General features: G+C 42.1%; 6 protein-coding genes across 9 annotated transcripts; 2 read left to right on the top strand and 4 right to left on the bottom strand.

Moving 5' to 3' along the window:
• Window positions 1-2,980: 2,980 nt before the first annotated feature.
• Window positions 2,981-4,565, top strand: LOC120278165 (tyrosine decarboxylase 1-like). The gene is given in 3 exon segments (XM_039285088.1): window positions 2,981-3,974; window positions 3,976-4,125; window positions 4,127-4,565. Coding segments are annotated over 3 exon segments (1,521 nt in total). The 5' UTR covers window positions 2,981-3,041; the 3' UTR covers window position 4,565.
• A 288-nt stretch (window positions 4,566-4,853) lies between these two features.
• Window positions 4,854-7,659, bottom strand: LOC120277346. The gene is made up of 2 exons (XM_039284153.1): window positions 7,225-7,659; window positions 4,854-6,040 (listed from the first exon to the last, which is right to left on the bottom strand). The coding sequence occupies exon 2, from the start codon at window positions 6,016-6,018 to the stop codon at window positions 4,966-4,968; it is 1,053 nt and encodes a 350-aa protein (XP_039140087.1). The 5' UTR covers window positions 6,019-6,040; window positions 7,225-7,659; the 3' UTR covers window positions 4,854-4,965.
• Window positions 5,907-15,784, top strand: LOC120277345 (disease resistance RPP13-like protein 4). 4 transcript variants are annotated; one of them, XM_039284152.1, is made up of 6 exons: window positions 5,907-6,031; window positions 6,224-6,300; window positions 10,116-10,282; window positions 10,586-10,691; window positions 13,619-13,722; window positions 13,804-15,784. In XM_039284152.1, exons 5-6 carry the CDS (start codon window positions 13,692-13,694, stop codon window positions 15,693-15,695), a joined length of 1,923 nt encoding a protein of 640 aa, XP_039140086.1. In that variant the 5' UTR covers window positions 5,907-6,031; window positions 6,224-6,300; window positions 10,116-10,282; window positions 10,586-10,691; window positions 13,619-13,691; the 3' UTR covers window positions 15,696-15,784. The 4 variants fall into 4 exon arrangements, with proteins under 4 accessions (XP_039140086.1, XP_039140082.1, XP_039140085.1 ...); XM_039284148.1 differs by having other exon boundaries at window positions 13,619-15,784; XM_039284151.1 differs by lacking the exon at window positions 10,116-10,282 and having other exon boundaries at window positions 13,619-15,784.
• Window positions 7,945-9,753, bottom strand: LOC120277185 (disease resistance RPP13-like protein 4). The gene has a single exon (XM_039283943.1). It carries the CDS (start codon window positions 9,751-9,753, stop codon window positions 7,945-7,947), a length of 1,809 nt encoding a protein of 602 aa, XP_039139877.1.
• Window positions 10,690-13,621, bottom strand: LOC120277344. The gene has a single exon (XM_039284147.1). The coding sequence runs from the start codon at window positions 12,895-12,897 to the stop codon at window positions 10,837-10,839; it is 2,061 nt and encodes a 686-aa protein (XP_039140081.1). The 5' UTR covers window positions 12,898-13,621; the 3' UTR covers window positions 10,690-10,836.
• An 846-nt stretch (window positions 15,785-16,630) lies between the features above and the next one.
• Window positions 16,631-18,591, bottom strand: LOC120276881 (uncharacterized GPI-anchored protein At4g28100-like). The gene is given in 5 exon segments (XM_039283614.1): window positions 16,631-17,127; window positions 17,836-17,922; window positions 17,924-18,004; window positions 18,006-18,059; window positions 18,062-18,591. Coding segments are annotated over 5 exon segments (969 nt in total). The 5' UTR covers window positions 18,446-18,591; the 3' UTR covers window positions 16,631-16,764.
• Window positions 18,592-19,054: the final 463 nt, after the last annotated feature.

The raw sequence follows: 19,054 nt of genomic DNA, 5'->3' as shown, positions 1-19,054 counted from the left end.
CCCTTTTTTTGGAAAGACTGCTGGTTTAATGGCATCACACCTATGAATTTGTGGCCAGAGGAATTCTGAAATAGCACAGTACCTAACTGCATAGTAAGGGAGTTGCCCTTTCTTCTTGAGGAAGTTCAATTTTCTGCTAATTCGTATTTTTTACCTCTTAGGGATCTTCTGCGGGCAACTAGAGTTGAGAGTGGTGATAAAAAATGCTGGATGCTGACGAGAAATGGAATCTTCTCTATGAAATCCTTCTATAATTTCCTCAATGATGGAGGGGTCGGATGCCCAGTGGCGAGGTTCTTTTGGCGTAATATCTGTCCAAGTAAAATCAATCTCCTTAACTGGCTAGTGTGGAAGAATAAGGTTCTCTACTTGGAGAATTTGGTGATAAAAAGATGTAACAGGCTTTTAACCGCCACTTGTGTTTTGTGTCACTTAGGGATTGAAACAGTTGACCACCTATTTCTGAGATGCTCGTACACTAGACGAATTTGGGATTATTTGTCTAACTTGTTTCAATTGCCTGAGCCACCTCTCTCAATGTGAAATCTTTTGGAGGATTGGAGGATATTAATGCGACCTTCTTTAAGAGACTTCGGAGGTTTACTTATGAAAACTCTTGTGTGGATTGTTTGGCTTGCTAGAAATGATCATATTTTTAATGCCAATTCTGTTCATGTACGTGCTCTTATTATCAAAATTGATCGATTGCTCCTGTCCTAGTTCTCAAATTGTGTAGAGGGCACCAATGGGAAGCTCGAAGATTCCATAGAGAGCTTGCGTCGAAGTCTGGAGTTTCTGGGACCTCATGCAGTTGTTGATGCTGAGGGTTATTTGGCCGAGGAGGCTCAGTTTTCACTTACGGGCTAGTTTTTCCCTTTGTAGTTGGTTGTGCGGAGGCCTTTTGTTCCTCGTCTTTGTTTCTGTTGTAGTTCTTTTGCTTTTGAGCTGTTGGTACCACATCTAGTAATTTGTCACTCTATGTTTCCTTCACCTCGGCTTGGATGGAGGTTTAATGTTTCCTTATCTTTTTTAGTTTAATTGAAGTGGTTTATCCACCTTTAAAAAGTTTTTTTGGCAAAAATCTTTTGCCCACGTAAAAATTACCATCTTCAATTGGCTAACATAGAAAGATAAAATTCTCTTGTTAGAAAATCATTCAAGGCGAAGGTATAACAAGCTTCAGATTGCTAGTTGCGTGTTGTGTCATTCAAGGATTGAATCTATCGATCACTTGTTCTTTCAATGTAGCTTCGCTAAACAAGTGTGGGAGTACTTCATTATATTATTGAGGCTGCCAGATCTCGCTCAATCTATGCTTCAAGTAAGGAGCTCTTAGATATCTTCTTTGAGACCTGTTAATCGAGACCTGGGGGGTTTGGTAGTGAAAGCGTTGTGGAATATTTGGCTTACAAGAAATGATTGCATCTTTAATGCTAATATTTTTCCTGTTCATGCAATTATCTTAAGAAATGATTACATGGTATTATCTTGGTTCTCAACAGTCTGAAAAGGTTCAAGAGTGAATCTTGAATACTCTATTACGACCATTCGGTGCAGTATGGATTTCTTAGGTCCACTCTCGGAGGAGGCTAGTGGGGCTCCCATCGACGAGATGGCTCAAGATAGGATCATTGGCTAGATCTTTCTTCTTTTCTTTGGGCTTTGAGGAAGTTCGTTATTCCTCTTATTATGTTCTTGTTTGCTTTTGTTGTTGTACCACACCTAGTGGTATGCTATTGTCACTTCTGCCTCTTATATTTTGGTTGCTATGTTCTCTTTTGGGCGGCATATTATTTTATTCTTTATGTTTTTAATTGAAGTGGTTTATCCATCTTTTAAAAAAAAATATTTTTTATATACCAAAAATGCATTGCATTTAGTTGATTTTCTAGTTTGCATGTTTGATTATTTTTTTTCTCTTATAAAAATTAAAATTTAATGATACCTTAAATATTTTTTAAACTTGATTGGAATTAATGATTCGTTTTGGAGTATTGTTTTTATTTTCTTCTAATTAATAGATAGCTATGGGTTAGTTTTTTTATTAAAAAAATATACAAAATTACACCTATCCACTCATCTTATGTGAGTTGAGATTTGAACCCCTCATTAATTAAAAAACATGAATAACTTATATAAAAGATTAAGTGGTAATAGATCAAAAAAGTCATTGACTTTTTGAATTAGATTTACACTAAGTTCTCTTCAATAATAAAATGATTTATCTTCTTTGTAAATAATAATAATTAAAAAAAAGGCAATTTATGGGTAAGCATAATTAAAAAAAAGATTGAATTCATAGTTGAGCACCCACCATTCTGAAATATGTAGCTGAACATGCCCCCATATTGGGCCAGATCAGCAAAAAAGGCTTGGTCAATAAATATGGGTAAGCATTTTCATACGTTAAAGCAATTTAAAATCATTTGACTAGGTATGTTTAGTGATATCCAGAATAATGCAGCATAGCATTTACGGCGATTTCATTTGCCATTATTGACCCAGATGATTTGAAAATCCACAAATAATTAAGCTCAAGCTAAAACCTAATTTTGTCAAATCAGCACAGAGATTAAGCTTGACACTTCTAATTCTGAACTATAATGAAGTCAAAATCTCTGTTTTTGATATATATATATGATTGCAAAAGCAACCATAGCTTACCATCGAGATTATGCATGAACAGTTTAATCAGTTAAATATTACGTTATACCTTATGCGTATACGGCATGCCAGCCTTAGTTCAATTAAAGTCGTGGACACCTTCTCATCAAACATTGCCAGGCATAACTAGTCGAGTTAGTAACTAAAATTAAAATCAATAACAAGAAATGTTTCAGCTTGTTCATGCAATTACGTAGATGTTTTAAGTTCAATATCCAGACAAAGTCCTCTATAAATAACCAGGGTAGTGTCTATTGCATCTGGATCTGGGTGTTAACAAGAAGATTAAGATACTTAATTTCTACATTTGAATCAACGTCTCTACTTCTTGAGTGGCAGCTAGCTAGCTAGCTAGGCAGAAGTTGTTGATTAAGCAGATGGGCAGCCTGCCATTGGAGCTTTTCCAACCATTGGATCCTGATGTTTTTAGCAAGGAGTCGCACGCTGTCGTAGACTTCATAGCTGATTACTATCGTGAGATAGAGCAGTATCCTGTTCGGAGCCAAGCTGAGCCTGGATATCTAAGCAAGCTGCTACCTGACACCCCTCCCATTTTCTCGGAACCAATAGATACTATACTAGAAGACGTCAAGAAGGACATCATCCCTGGTCTCACTCACTGGCAGAGCCCAAACTTCTACGCCTACTTCCAGGCCAATGCAAGCACAGCCGGCTTTCTCGGTGAGATGCTTTGCAGTGGCTTCAACGTTGTTGGGTTCAGCTGGATCTCTTCTCCTGCTGCAACTGAGCTTGAGAGCATCGTCATGGATTGGATGGCAAAGATGATGAAACTTCCTTCCATGTTTCTCTTCTCGGGCGCCCAAGGTGGTGGAGGTGTCTTGCATGGCAGCACATGCGAGGCAGTGGTGTGCACACTAGCTGCAGCTCGTGATAAGGCCTTGAGCAAGATTGGGCATGATTCTATAACCAAACTGGTTGTCTATGCATCTGATCAAACACATTTTACTGTTCATAAGTCTTCGAAGATCATCGGCATTCCACCGTGCAACTTCCGAGTTATCCCGACAACGGCCTCTTCCGGCTACGGTCTTACTGCTGATGCTGTCCGATCAGTGATGAAGGAAGACATTTCACAAGGATTTACACCTTTGTACTTGTGTGCCACTGTGGGCACAACTGCCATTGGCGCAGTGGATCCATTGTTAGAACTTGGTCAGGTGGCCAAAGAATTTGGTGCTTGGTTCCATGTTGACGCGGCTTATGCTGGGAGTTCGGCTGTTTGCCCAGAATTCAGGCGTTACTTTGATGGGGTGGAGTTGGCTGATTCGATTAGCATGAACCCACATATATAAGTGGTTCCTGACTAACATGGACTGTTGTTGTCTATGGTTGAGAAGTCCCACAGAACTAGTTAACTCGCTGTCGACCAACCCAGAGATACTGAGGAATAATGCCAGTGATGCCAGGGAGGTGGTGGACTACAAAGACTGGCAGATTGCCCCTGAGCCGGAGATTCAGAGCCATGAAATTATGGCTGGTTATCCGAAGATATGGAATGGTTGGCCTGATGGAGCACATAAGGAGTGATGTGGGATTAGCTAAGCATTTTGAGAAGCTGGTTAAGATGGATAAAAGGTTTGAGGTGGTGGTCCCTCGGAGATTCTCTTTGGTGTGCTTTCGTCTAAAGCCCAGGTTTGATGATGATGATGATGATGATGATGATGATGATGATGATGATGATGGTTTGAAGATAAACATTAGGCTGCTTGATGCTGTGAATTCCAGTGGCCGTGCATTCATGACTCATGCCATCGTTGGTGGTAGGTTCGTGATTCGTTTTGCCATCGGCACCACGCTCACTGAGATGCAGCATGTTGATGCCACATGGAAGCTAATTCAAGGCATAGCCAAGGGGTTGCTGCTAGCTGATCACAGTTAAAAGTTATAGTAGTTATCAATTACAATCATTCACAATACTTATTTCTTAATTTGTTCATGTAATTAATTAGCAATAAGATGATTTGATACCTTGAAATATTGTATGATGTACTCTTTATCATAAGTATCTATGTAAACCATATTGGACAACTAAAAAGCATGCTTTATTGACTGAAATGTAAAAATATTTACAGCAATATATACAAGAAAAGACTCTTCTAGATCATTACCATTTTGATAATACAGTTGGCAAGCCATAGCCCACAATAATAGCACTCCACGCACAAAACTACAACTAAACATCAATTCATTGCCACAATTGAGCAATTGGAAGATATATACCAAAACAAACACAAAAGACTTAATAATGAAAAGAAGACGCATCCTGATAAAATTATTCCTTCAAGTAGTATAGTGACGAGATGTGGGCCCAATCCTCATCTCCGGCCCAATAACACCAGGCGGAGCCACCACGTCTCCTCCGACCGGCCCAACTCCAGCCATCGGATAAACCATCCCACCCTGATATTCAAACGCCCCTGCTAATCCTGGTCGAGCCGAAGCCAGGGTCGGCGGTCCACCAACATATGCCGGTCCACCGTAGACCGGGCCATACTGCATCGGTCGAACAGGAACGCTACTGGGAACATAATAAACCGGGACCGCCGAGTCATGTACGTAATAGACCGGGTTCGGGTTCGGGTTCGGTATGGGATGAACCGCCGGTTCAGGCTTTTTGGCGGTTGTGGTTGGGAAATCAGGGATTACAGCAACGGACGGTGGAGATGAGGCCGAACGATAATGTGGGGATGACGTGGCAATTGCTGGTGAGCTCGGGTCTGATGATTTGGGTTTCGGATCGTCGGAGTTGGAGTCGAGGCCAAAGAGGTAGTCTGGGACCTCGGAGATCACGGATGAGGCTTCCGAGCGGCCGCGTTCGAGAGGCAATAGGCCGGGACTAGTGCCTCCATTGAGAGCATCGAGGAACCAAGTGTCGCGCTTGGAGGTTGAGCTTTCCAAGAGGGACCCGAAAGCGGCGGAAGAGGAAGAGGAGATGACGTTAGTGCCCGGAGGGAAAAGGAAGAGGCGGAGTCGAGGGGGACGAGAAGGGGAGGAAAGGAGGAGAAGGCGGTCATACTCGTCCATCATGTTCTCGAGGTCCTCGTCGGAGGTGAGGGAGACGAGGGCGTCTAGGTCCTCGTTAGGGAGCTGGTACTTGACGATAAGAGAGGCGGAATCCGGGGAAGAGCCGGAAAGCTTGGCGAGCTTGGAGAGGAGGGAGGACCAGGAGGTGTGTCGGGGAATGGCGACGATTCGGGTGTCGCCGCCAACGTACCGGAGCTGGTGGTCGTGCGGACGAGGGAGGATGCGGCCGCCGTAGCTGCACATGAGGCGGACGCTTTGGCCGGTGGGCGTGTTTTCCGAGTTATCGCCGGTGGAGTCAGCGTCGGCCATGGTGGCGAGATGAGTGAGTTTCCTGAAAGCTCAGAAATGGGCTTCAATTAGTTTTAAAACTACAGAAATGCCATTCATTTATTGTTGATGATTGAGATGTGGGTCCTACTTGAGAGGAACTAGTTAGTAAATTTATGTGGACCCTTCTTAACTAATCATCTATCATTTACTAATTCGTTTTTAATGTTGTTTTCAATCCCTGGAGGGTGACTGACGCTTTGTATGAGTCAGAAGGCACCATGAAACTCAACCTTTAATCCATGGCGTTTATCAGTATTGATGGTGAGTTGCTTTTTAAATTATGTTAGCATTTGATGTGATCTCTCACAGAATAATTGTTTGAACCCTTAATTAACTGCTTCGTTTTTCTAGATGATGTCAATTGTTTGGGTTGTCAAACAGTTTCAGTTTTCAAATTAAATATGCATTAGTATTATGAAACAATCAGCATAGCAGGCTTAGTTAGAGTTGCATTGAACATGAGGAAATGAAGCTAAAAAAAATTGATCTAGTTAATGAACTGTATAATTGTAGTTTACTGTTGGCAAAAAGCGGCACAGTTGGACTGGATGGATTCCTTCTAATGATCAATGTTAGTATGTTACAAAAGCTTGAGATTTGCTTAAACTATATTTTTGTAAAGTGAGACATAGGCATCAAACCAAGATTTTTTACTTAGTTGTGATCAGATTTAAGGAATTTAAGGAGCCATGAAGATCAAAAGAGATTTGCTTGAAAAGATTTCAAGGAGGTAATGGAAAATAAACAATCAATAGAATTCTTTATGTGGTTGTCTATATATTCCTTATGAAGCAATTAAGCTTAGGATTGTCTCTCTGCTAAGTAAGCAATCAAAAGGTACCTTAATTGTCACTTATCATCCATAGTCGTTAAGATGACGAAATGAACCCCAGAAAGAAAGGAACAATGTTTCACTACTTCATGAAAGAAACTAGTACAGAAATAGACGACTGACCAACTAAGCCTTCAAAAATTTTATGACAATTAAGTTTTTAACACTCAAAGTTCATCTAGAACAAATCCAAAAGAAATTGACAAAAGGTAGAGCCCCAAATGTAATCAGAGAATCAATAGAAGAAACAATTAATCAATGAAAAAACAAGAGCAAAAATATCACAGGAAACCTATTAAGAACAAGTAGGAATTAATAAAGATATATAAGGGAGTTCTAGCTAGAATTCTTACTTGATAAAGGATATATGGTGGATGGTAGCTACTTCCCCAATTCCATTATCCTGAATTGAGAGATGAAGAAAAAGAGGTTGAGCCTTGGCATTGTTTAGAAGAAAGAAGAGCAAGGAGGTGATGACGTAGAGGGAAATGGCCGGCTGGATGTTACGTGTGTTTTGGGCCCCTCATTTTCTAAAAATATGATGTCTTCTAACGTGTTTGGAGACCTTATGCTCAACAACAGGATATGCCTAGGCATGTGCTAGAGCCTAGAGGAGATGACAAACACAGGACATGATCAGCATCCACAATCTATGATTCACAATTGCCCACCACTGTCATGTCTTCTAATAAGAGCCAGTTGTTCCTCAATTAATATAATGTTGTGCATTCTATTCAGACATGCAATTTTTATGGTGGATCACGCACCCCTTGTTGTCTTTCACCTACAAAAATGGCCACTTCCTTCTTTGCATTTATCTGATGGAACACCTAAGACATCTTCATCACTAACATATATATAGTGCTAGCCTTTGACATTTTATGGTGGGGAGCTTATTGCCTTCTGGGAAAAGTATCAAAAGATGAATGAAGCCTTTGGTATTCCTACAGACAAGCTCAGGCTTGAGAAAAATAAAAACAAAAAATACATTAATAATCCCCTCTCCTAATTGCCAAAACCTACAGTGATGTTGTTGTTGATAATTAATCAAATAGTAATTTAAATACAAAATTTCACAGTGGAAGCAGAGAACCATCCTCTGTTTCACTATTGGTGTGTAAGCACCGAGAAGTATTTGTGAGTTTGTTGCACTCGGTGATCTCCAGAAAGGTTAAATATGGGAACTCTATCAATAGTTCAGACTCTTCCAAGTCCCACTCTTGCAGGAACTTCAAGCGCAGCACCTCAACATGATAAGCTTCTTTCTTTTGAGATCCCAGACAAAGATTGTGCAGCCTCCCTCCCCAGATATACAGTCTCTTCAGCTTCATTAACTTGCAGGGATCCAACCAACTCGGTGGCCTGACCAATGGAAAGCAACAGAGTTCTAACTTCTCTAGATTTGGAGGCGGAGATACGAGCTCTGTATTCATTACGGATGCCACCTTTGGTGGCAATGGTGTATCCTGTTCCCATGTTAATTTTAATGAACGTAGAGTTGTCAACTTACAGAGTTCATCGAGCTCCCCTGCTCCAATCATGGCTTCTCTTTTAATGTTGATATCCAGTTTCCTCAGCTTCTCCAGCTTGGCCAGTTCTTGGAGCTGGCAAACTTGATCTTTGTTAATGACGAAGCCTTTCAGCACTTGCAGTTCTGGGAGTGAGCCAAGCCCCTTTGGCATGTGTTCCAGCAAGCAACACTCGGACAAATCCAAGTGCGTCAGGCTCTTGAGCTTGGTGATCCCCACTGGTAATTTCTCCAATCTTTGGCATCCCTGAAGGTCCAGGATCTTCAAGTTGGCAAGCTCGCCAATTGAACCTGGAAGCTCTGTCATTCTTGAAATACCTCGGAGACTGAGATACCTCAAATTCTTGAAGAACTCCAACCACTCCAAGAATTTGGTGTTCTTCACTTCAATGTGATGCTCGAGAGCAGAGCTCTGCCACCTCCCAAGCTGCAGAACAGCAGCATTCCTCATCAAAATGAACTCCTTTCCGAATACCAAGTTCCGTTGGTTGGCATTGAAACATGTTTGAAATTTGTTCGGATTGAACCTAGGACTCACAGCTATTGATTGTTCTGGTTCTTCTGATCCTTGCACAAGCACTGCACGAGAAGATGAAGCTAGAAGTGATGATGGCAAACCTGGGCTTCCATAGCTGAAGGCATCCACCATCATAGCAATGAAACTTAGCTCATCTCGTACCCAGAGTGGCATCATGCAGCGGTCTGCCACCAAGTTGTGAGCTTTATATATGGGTGTGATGAGACCTTCATTGATAAGCTCTTGAAAGCACAATTCTCCACTCTTGTCATCCTTCACAATCCCTTCACCAATCCACCAGTAGCTCATCAAACTCTTCTTTATGACTGAAACTTTGGGGAAGATAACCAGAGTAAGCAAGCATTCTCTAAGTTGAGGCCTCATCTTCTCATACTTCTGCCACACATAAGAAACATGAAGAGGAAGTCCTGGATTTCTACCAACGAATGCAAATTCCTGCAAAGCATCTGTTTTTGACAAGGAGGATGGTATTGATTCATCAGTTGCCAACGGTGGTAGACGGAGAGGAGGAGTCACATGCTCTTTCAAGTCTGAGATCTTGCAGTCGATGCTTTGAAGCTGGAATTCAAGTCCTCTGGTTTCATAGCAACCATCATCCAACATATCATCCAGGAACCTCGCTAGAACACTGAGTGCTTCCTTGACATCATTCTCCCATCTCTCCAACCTACGGAAGATGTCATTTATGAACATAAGCTCTCTCTCCATCTTCTTCAACATGTTATCCATGAACATGGGTCTTTTCCACTTATGCTTAGCGGATAAACGTTTGGCCTCCTGCAATTGCTTCAACAGGGGACACACATAGGCAGTCATCACCTCCCTGGACATCCTGCAATGAGAAGAAGAGGAAAGCTTATTCCTTGTGGAGGTGGAGGTGGAGGTGGAGAAGAGAGACTATGGATGGCGTGATAATAAGAGAAGATAAAGAAAAATAAAAAGGTAGCAGCACTAAGCAAAATGACATTTTCAACATGAAAAGTCTTGCTGAATATCTCCATCAGCTTAGAATTCAAGGGAACGCGTGGCCCACGTTCAGTAATCGCCTCGCTGATTAGTATTACTGGTTCCATTCCAAATGTAGAATTCATGATTTTCGTTTTCCTTAACTTTTGGAATAAAACAAATTCTAAACTTGCGGTAACTGATGTGATTATTATATATGTTTTGTCTGTCAGTCGGTGTGCCTTGTATATCCAGTTATGCAGACAGCTGGACTTGAACTTATCAATAACGCACGTACTTCGTGCTGGGACAGATGCTTCTCTTGCATTGACCAGGCAATATATACAGGCAATAAACCAAGCATTATGGCCAAGAGGAACCTTCTCTCTTATGTCCTCAGGTCGTATCTGTTCCATTGTCTGATGAGTTATTTTAAATTACAAATATATAGGATATTTTATATTTCCGGTGTTTAATAAAGGATGTTTTATTTATTTTTTTATGAGATGTAAACCTTGTAGTGAAGTGTTTGGAGCTCTTCTTTGCTATTTCAATAAAGCTGTGGTTTATCCACATTTATGTTTGGAGCTCTTGTGAATTATTGTGATATAAATTTGAGTTTTTTAGATTTGTACTAATAAATATGTTAGTCTGCTAATACGTTGAATTGGATTGCATGTTATAATTTTGTTTGATATTGCAGTTGGTTGGGTAGGTAGGTGGACTCAATGTCTGCGGCTGATTCACTTGCACACAAGGTGCTCGACAAAAGATCTCACTCATGTCGTATAATTCATCAGCAGCATCAGGTATGCAAAACCATCTAATGAGGTGCATTTATATAGAATTACATTGCAGGCACACATTTGATTGATAGAGCTATAGATGGAATTGAACACAAAAAAAATTGCAAAATCATGTGACTATTATTAATGGAATTAAAATGAGAGAGCATTACTTCTCCACAATAAGCTTGGCTCTGGCATGCCCTGCTTCTATCCGATACTGTTCTCCTATTCCCAGATGAGCCATAAGGAACCAAATCAATGTGATCAGTTCTCCCCCACTACTGAGTTGCTTAGCGTGGAAGTAGCTTCTGCAGTGACTTGCAGCATAACAAAGCATCTCCACCCAAACAGCGCTAATTATCCTCCACCTTTTCCCAACATTCAATTCCAGCAATACTTTTGCAAGTATACATGCATCAAACAACACTGATTTGCTTCTGTCTCCTTTCACCTGAACTGGTGGCACTTTAGTTTCCACTGACAGCAACATCTTACTAGCTTGCCTTTCATCAAGCACTGCAGCCTCACCACGCTGGAAAAAGTTTTTAGCCTCAGCACAAGTGTCCCCATATCTGACCTGCCCAATCCCAGCAGTCAGCATAAAAGGACGAACTAAAAGTAGATATAACATGTAGTCTGATAGTGCCTTGCTCATCTGACGGTTTGACACAGGCGGAGATTGTTTGTTTTCATCATGAGAGTAATAGCAGAGATCAGTGGCAATGTGCCAGAGAAGAATGCTTTCGTCCAACTCCACCTCCACGCTCCAACCCAACTCCTTGCCGTAGCCCTTCTTCTGAAGCGCCCATTCCCCTCTGTAATCACTGAAGCGTTTGTAGCTTTTAGAATCCTCTGCGCTGCTGGCCTTGCCTTTTATCTCCTCAAATATGAATTCTTTGAGCTCGCTGGTCACCGGAATGTAGTTGGTGTGCCGGTATTTGTCCCAGGTGTCTTTCATGCTGATGAATTCCAGTGTGGTTTTGAATGCTGAAGGCTCGTCATCAGCTAGGCAGAAACTGATGAGACTGTATTGGGCCATGGAATTAGACCACCTTGGCTTACTGGTTGGTCGGAAATAAGAGATGATTGTGAAAATCATGTTGGAGAGCTGGTAAAAGCCGAGCTTTTTAAGCTGGAGAAAAGTCCATTCGGAGAAGAAGAGAAGACCAACGGTATAGATCTCGAGAGCAACAGCACCAACGAGCAACGTGTAAGTGATGGCCACATCGACGTCTACGTAGCCTTGCTTCTTGGTGAAGAAGAAGAGGAGAAGCGAAGAGAGGATGAATGAGAACGTGAGCAAGCGCAGGAAGGGCCCGGCCACAGTATGCAGCGCGGTGGATTTGGTGAAGAGCTCTTCGTAGATGAAGGAAAGCTCAAACTCGATCAACTTGAACGCTTGAGCCGGAGAACGCTTGAGAAAGAAGGACTGGCTCTCGTTCCGGTCATGGAATGTGAGGATAAGGTCCACGGTGAGGCGCTTGAACGTCTTGAAGAAATAGTGGGCTTTGGATAGAAGCATGACATTGCTAATCTCCTCTACGTTGGTGTGGAGAGCTCGTGGCTTGGACTCAGGTTCCTTCTCCACTTCAATCTCTGCATGGAGGCCGGCGGCTGACTTGGAAGCATACTCTTCCATGAACTTGGCGTAGTTTGGGCCAGGATCAGGGGGTGTTACCATGGAGTTTCTCAGGCAGTCCATGCTGGCACACATGAGAGACCAGGACCTCTCACCGTACTTGACAATTCCGGCGATAAACATCAGGAAAGCGGGAACTTTGAGGCGAGTATCCGGCAAGGACCTCATGAAGACATAGAGGGCCAGGGAGACTTGAAAGGCGAGACCCAGCAAGTGCCTCATCCAAAGCTCATTGTCTTCCAAGGAGAAGGCTGTGATAGTGTCTGGACCGCCGAGGTGCAAGAGAAGGAAAGGGGACCAGAAAGCAAGCAGGTCGTCGTTCTGGCTGTGAGAAAGTGCCGGTGCCGGTAATATGCAGTCATGGTCGTCGTCATGGGTGTTGGACAGGATGCCAAGGGCGAAGGTGGCCACCCAGTCGGCGAGCAAGTAGGCTGACCAGAGGATGAGGCTCACCCACCTTGAGGCCTTGCGTTTCCTGAGGCTGCCTGAGAAAATGAGGATGATCTGCAAGCTAAGGCTTGCCAGCATGAATGTTCGGAGATCCCAAGCGTTCCATATGCTCCTCAACCTGAAGGGAAACAACTCCATATTTCTCCTTCAATTCAGTCTCTATAATTTTCAATAAGGTTCTCTCAAATGCAATCGTCTGATGGTTCTGGTTTACCAATTCCAATCCACAACAGTAGTTTCGACGGGTCAAGAGTCAGCGCTAACTAGTTTCCACACGATCATTTCACTTGACTTACCATCGTCAACCCATCCGATGGTGCTGACAAAAAAAGTAATGAAGAGTAGTAGTTGTTTGATATATACTATATAGAATAGATGGTGGTCCTCGAAAGTGCGCATCTCTTCAAAACAAAAACAAAAACAAAAACAAAAAATAAAAAATAAAAAATAAAAAACATCCTTGTTCTGTGATTTAGATGCATGAATCCGTTCTTGAGTCGGTTGCTGTAGGAACTTTGTGCAACCAAAAACGTTGAATTGTTCTTAAACAGATTCTGCTGTGAGGCATTAGTTTTTGAAGCCGTGAGTATTTTCTTCTTTGAAAAAGAACACTTAGAAATTTGTAATTTGACTTCAGACTTGAAAGGGGAATAAATGTCAGTGCAGATAGTTGATTGGAGCGATTAAATTATAGAGTACATGGAAGTTTCAAAGGCATGAATTTCCACCAGCATGGTCAGCTGGAGTGATTAGACTATTAATTAGAGTACTTGGAAAATTTATTTTATTTTCTTCTATACTAATTTATTCAACAAAAAAAAAAAAACTTGAAAGTTTTAAAGGCATGAATTTCCACCAGCATTGTTTTCCTCAAACACGTATTTCCGCGAAGGAGGGGTCCCGGCAAAGACCTTTTGAGCATAGAAACTTCAATGTCGAGGAAGAAGGCCAGAAGCCAGAATGGTACTGATCTGTATTTTAATATCAGTCATTCGTTTTGGGCAGTGAATTCACCACTGATTTTTTTTCCTTTTTCAATTCAAGTCATGTCAAAGGGAGGACTGATCATACAAGACGTTGTTGCACCGCTCATGCAGCAGGTGGCCGACGCCAAGTGCATTCTCGCTACCAAACGTAGCAAGAGCATGCACAACGGCTCCTCTACTGCGGACGGCCTACTACAAGAGATTGAGAATGAGGTGCTGCTCATCAAGGACTCTTTCCAAAGACTAGAGACTTGGATTAAAGACGTTGAGAATGAAGTCAGCGTCGTCACAAAAAACCTGGATGACATCTTGGAAGGCAATACAGGAAGAAGAGTATTTGATTCCGGGCTCCAAACCATCCACAAGAGTATCTTTACTCTGAGAGAACATGTAACTGGGCCACTTGGCCAGCTCCGCTGTAAATCATCCAGTGTTGGTGAACTAGGAGGAGGACAGTGCTCTCTGACCCATTCCCTCTCACCCACCATCACCACCGAGCCTCACTTCAGAACCAACTCGGCCACGCAACGATTTGAAGTCACAAAGAAGTATGAAAAGATCAGTCCGACACTGAGAAGATGTTTGCTCACATTAGCCATATTCCCACAGGATTCAGTCATAGAGAAGAGGTTGTTGATCCACTGGTGGGTTGGGGAGGGACTTGTTACTCCAACTAGTGACCACACAGCAGAGGAGTTTGGAGACCGGTACATCAAAGACCTCATCAGTGAGGGTCTTATCGTTCCTGTTTGTAGAGGCCATAGCTCACAGGTTAAGCACTTGAGGGTGGAACAATGGATTCGAGAAGAGGTAATCATTCTTGCTATGCTAGATAAAGCTTTCAGCTTCAATGGCTCCGGGGAGCTGATAGAAGCTCTCACATCATCTCCCCGTGCTTGCTTAAAAGAGTCACCGCAGCAGCAAGGCACTATACAGATGCCAGCAATTACGGATTTCAGCTGGAACAATTTCAAGACATGTTTTAACGTGGATAAACACAACCTTAGGTTTGAGAGGAGCAGATTCATGGCTATGAGAAATGCTGCAGTGATGCAGCTGGGGAGATGGCAAACCTCTCCCAAGCATCACATTGAAACTGTGAGCATTGAGTTCTTGGAATGGTTGGCATGTTTCAACAAGTTGAAGTACCTCAGCCTCCGAGGCATTTCGAACATCACCAAGCTCCCTCGTTCCATTGGCGAGCTGACTGACTTGATGATCCTAGACCTCCGAGCTTGTCATAATTTGGAGAACCTGCCAGTTGAGGTCACTATGCTTAAGAAACTAACATACTTGGATGTGTCTGAATGTTACTTGTTGGATCACATGCCAGAGGGACTTGGTTCTCTCACAGAGCTTCGAGTGCTGAAAGGCTTTGTGATTGGGAACTCAAGGAGCAGAGATCCATGCCGGCTGGGGGAGCTTGCCAGGTTGCAGAAGCTTTGGAAGCTGAGTATCAGCATAGGCCGTGACACTGCCGGCGGGAAAAGAGAATTCCATGAACTGAGCCAGTTCACGGCACGGCGTTCACTGACAATCACATGGGGAGTTACAGCTTTGGCACCATCAAACGGAGTGAGAAATGCACCGTCTGGCAAGTCAAGCGCTGGAATCAACCTGTCTCCTCCTCCCTATCTGGAAAAGCTGGACCTGCGCTGTTTCCCTCGAAACATGGCGCCAGAGTGGTTGACTTGTGGGAAATTTCTCAACTTGCAGAAGCTGTACATCAGGGGAGGTAGCTTGCGTCGTATTGGTGTGGGAACAGAGCTCAAGTCCGTGGAGGTGTTGCGCTTGAGGTTTCTCTCTGAATTTAGGATGGAAGAACATGAATTGCGGAAGATTTTCCCACGTCTAGTGATTCTAGAAGTTCAAGATTGCCACAGGTTGGCATCAACTGTTTGCAAACTATGTTCGGATCAGCTTATTGCTAATCCAAAAGCGTGCTCATGAGGTTTGTTATTATGTTTGGATGGGTTTTTTTTGAATAAACTGAAGCTGTAAAATAAACCCAAATACAGCTTATTTTATAAAATGCCAAAGACCAGCTTATGGAAATAAGTTGTTTTTAATAAGCTATTTGATTGAGTGCATTTACTAAACTGCCTTCAGTCAATCTAGTAAAATGGCATTTTAATAATTTGTTGCTGTAAAAGTACTTTTCAACTAAATATCCAAACATTTTCACAACTACAGAAATACTTCTGAAACTAATGCATCCAAACAAAAAAATATGCATAAACATTTAACTTATTCCAAAATGCTTCTACAAAATTTAAAAAAAATACCTTTTTTTAAAGCCAATCCAAACAACCCCTAAAACCATGTCTAGTTTATAGAATTCTATTAAATTTTTGAACTCTGGATGGTGTGGTTGTTATTCACATACAAATTGATTGTAAAGATAGAAAATTCAAACCTTAAACACAGATTTAGGTGAACCGTGCAGACGAGAAACTCCATTAAAATAAGAAATGCACATAAGTTTGGCATTATAAAATTATTAGTGTTAAACTTTTTTTTTAATGAGTTATACAGTGTGTATTATAAACCTCTGCAAATGGGAGGCAAACAGGACAAGTTCAAGATTGAAGGTACCCTTGAGTGCAGCGTTGATGAACCCCAAACCAACCATTCTAGCTCCCAAAGATGGGCCCGTAAAGGTTTTCACTTCACCAGCGCTGTGCTGTGGCCCTGTACTAAATGATGCCTTTGATTCTTGTTTAAGTATATGTAGTTCTTATGTTTTTTTAAGCTTTTCCAGGATACTATCTTCCTATCCATTGGTTTCTCCTGATCTTTTCTTTGCTATAGACAGGAAACGAATATTCAAACAAAAATAGGCCCATAAAACCGCAAAATCTATTTCTCTATCTGCGTTTGGACAATAAATTAAATATCCACAAAATGTTAGCTCTTTGTTTATATATATATATATATGATTCCAGCAGTGAGAAGATTTACAGCGGCCAATGAGATAGAAAAGCAAAAAAAAAAAAAGTGAGACAGCTCTCCATTTCATTCATAGCCAGGAGTACTGATAACCACCAGCTGGCAAAAGAAAAACAAGAACCAGAATAGGAAGGACATGCATGGAAAAGTGGTAATGGTTGAGGGTAGTTTGGGAAGAGAGAGACGAAGAAGGCTCAAGGTGATCGAACTGGAGTGAATCAACGGCGAGAGGCATGTTCTCTTGATCAGGGCTGCATTTGTAGTGCTGGGGATGAGCACTGTACAGGATGGCACGCAAAACAGCTGAGACGGTGGGGATGTAAGCCGTCTTGTTCCTGGCAAGAAGCCACGTCAGGCCCATCAGCTCACAGTCTCTCTTCATCATCCTGCTCCCCCTGTCACTGCTCATTGCCTCAACTCCCCCACCCTTCACCTGCAGAGCGTGAAATAAAAAGAATAAAGGGTAACTTTAGTCATTTCACATGGATGGATCAATGGCATGGGAATGTCTGATGGAATTCTGAATTTATTACTTCTTGTTATTGGTCACATTTAATAAAAACTGTTTTCCAATGCAGGCAAGTTGTTGAAGGAATCAAAAGTGAACTATCCTCAATGTAGTAGTATATCACAGCCTCTCTCAGTGGGAATTGGGAAATGAGAACCAGTTGTCACGTTTTGTAGGCTTTTTAATTTGGAGAAACATGTGCAGGTGTGAGCAAGAGAAGAAAAAAATCTCAAAACGAAAGGTCTTAACCAAAGATGATGCTATTCAAGACAAGAATAGCAGACAGGAATGTTAGAACTTCGTCAATGGAAAAATGATTAGAAATACTTTTTCAGCAAAAGAAGTTAAATAATTACTTAATAGACGGATCTTGCTTCAAAAGCATAAGAAAGAGGGCCTTGCCTTTGATGATTCATAGTCGATATCAATCCTCAAAAGAAAAGAAAAAAACAAAGGTAATCATAATAACTTTTTAGCCTTTTTACTCCAGAAATCCAAAAAAGAATAAAAAGAGTTCACTAGAAAAGCATATACATACATAGATATATATATATATATAAAGTTTCTCAACTATAAGCAAATGCTAAAAATGAAAAAGAATGGAGAAGTAAAGGAAGAACGGAAAAAGCAAACCTTTTGGAGAGCGCCAAGGCAACGAGTGCAGCCGGCGTAAGAAGCATTGCGACAAGCCACCTCCAACCCCTTCAACGCCGCCGTCGGGCGTCGCATTCCGGTTCTCGGACACAGTAAACGCCGCCGGGCAACTCAGTGAGCCAAGTTCATGCAACCTTATCCCACAAAAAGCACAACACCGTGTCACACGTCGAGTTAGGCCTCGGTAAATGTATGTCATCGGCTTGACGAGTGCACCGTGCAGCGCGGCAACACAACGCTGCGAGTCGGAGTCGGGCATCATAGGAAGGCTGTCGTCGGCGGGGTCCAGAGGAGAAGTGGAAGGGGAGGTGGGAGGATAAGAGTGGAGGTCGAGGGCGAAGCGGGCATGCGCGGCGAAGAGCCAGGCGGCTAGGACGGGGCAGCATCGGCTACGGTCAAGGGAACGGCCGCAGGCTTCGCCGACACCGCCGAAGAGTTCAGCAGAGAGGTCAAGGCGGCAGGTTTGGTTGGAATATGGCAAGTCGGATGAAGGGTAGGCCGGGACGGTGGAGGTTTGAACAGTCATCAAGCATTGCAAGGAGAGAAGGCACAGAGAGAACGGGAGATGGGGAACGTTAGGCTTCTTCATTTCTCTTGTTGTTGCCTTTGGTTCTTGTTGGGTGTGAATGAAAGAGATAGAGAATAGTAAACATTGGGAAAGAGGCTTTGTTTTGTTTCATACTTTGGCTTTTTAGTTTTTACACTGCAAAGTGGGACTAGTGGCCAGTGGGGGTGTATGTTTGTGTGGTTTATTAGAGAGAGAGAGAGAGAGAGACTGTGTGTGACTTGATGATATTTGGATTGTAGGATAGTTATTATTAAAGCAGTATAAAAGTTTTTTATTTTTTATTTTTTATTTTTAAAAAAAAAGAAGGTTGGAGAGGTGAGTGGACAGTCATTCCATGCTGGTCTGACAAGGAGATTTTGGACTCTTCGTTTCTTTTTGAATTTTATATCAAAAAGCAAGCTTTGTTGTTGATAACGTTTAAGTTATAATAATTATATGAGCAGCAGTATTTGAATAATGTCTGTCGTCTAATCAGACAATGTTTATCTGCATTGGGATGCAAGAAGATATAACTTGAGAAAGAGTATGATGATATATGAGCAGTGGTGTCATGATGCGATGCTTTTCATTTGTGAAACTACTATGTGCTGTTCTCAATGTGATACTGATACATTCTTTTTTATTTATTTA

This window comes from Dioscorea cayenensis, chromosome 15 (genome assembly GCF_009730915.1).
Source record: "Dioscorea cayenensis subsp. rotundata cultivar TDr96_F1 chromosome 15, TDr96_F1_v2_PseudoChromosome.rev07_lg8_w22 25.fasta, whole genome shotgun sequence".
Lineage (NCBI taxonomy): Eukaryota > Viridiplantae > Streptophyta > Magnoliopsida > Dioscoreales > Dioscoreaceae > Dioscorea > Dioscorea cayenensis.
Note: the sequence above shows the minus strand (reverse complement) of the source record. Positions and strands in the feature narration are given on the sequence as shown.

Coding starts and splice junctions, on each gene's coding strand:
- LOC120277346 (XM_039284153.1), bottom strand. CDS start 6,018: ATGGCCGACGCTGACTCCACCGGCGATAACTCGGAAAACACGCCCACC.
- LOC120277185 (XM_039283943.1), bottom strand. CDS start 9,753: ATGACTGCCTATGTGTGTCCCCTGTTGAAGCAATTGCAGGAGGCCAAA.
- LOC120277344 (XM_039284147.1), bottom strand. CDS start 12,897: ATGGAGTTGTTTCCCTTCAGGTTGAGGAGCATATGGAACGCTTGGGAT.
- LOC120277345 (XM_039284151.1), top strand. CDS start 13,692: ATGTCGAGGAAGAAGGCCAGAAGCCAGAATGGTACTGATCTGTATTTT.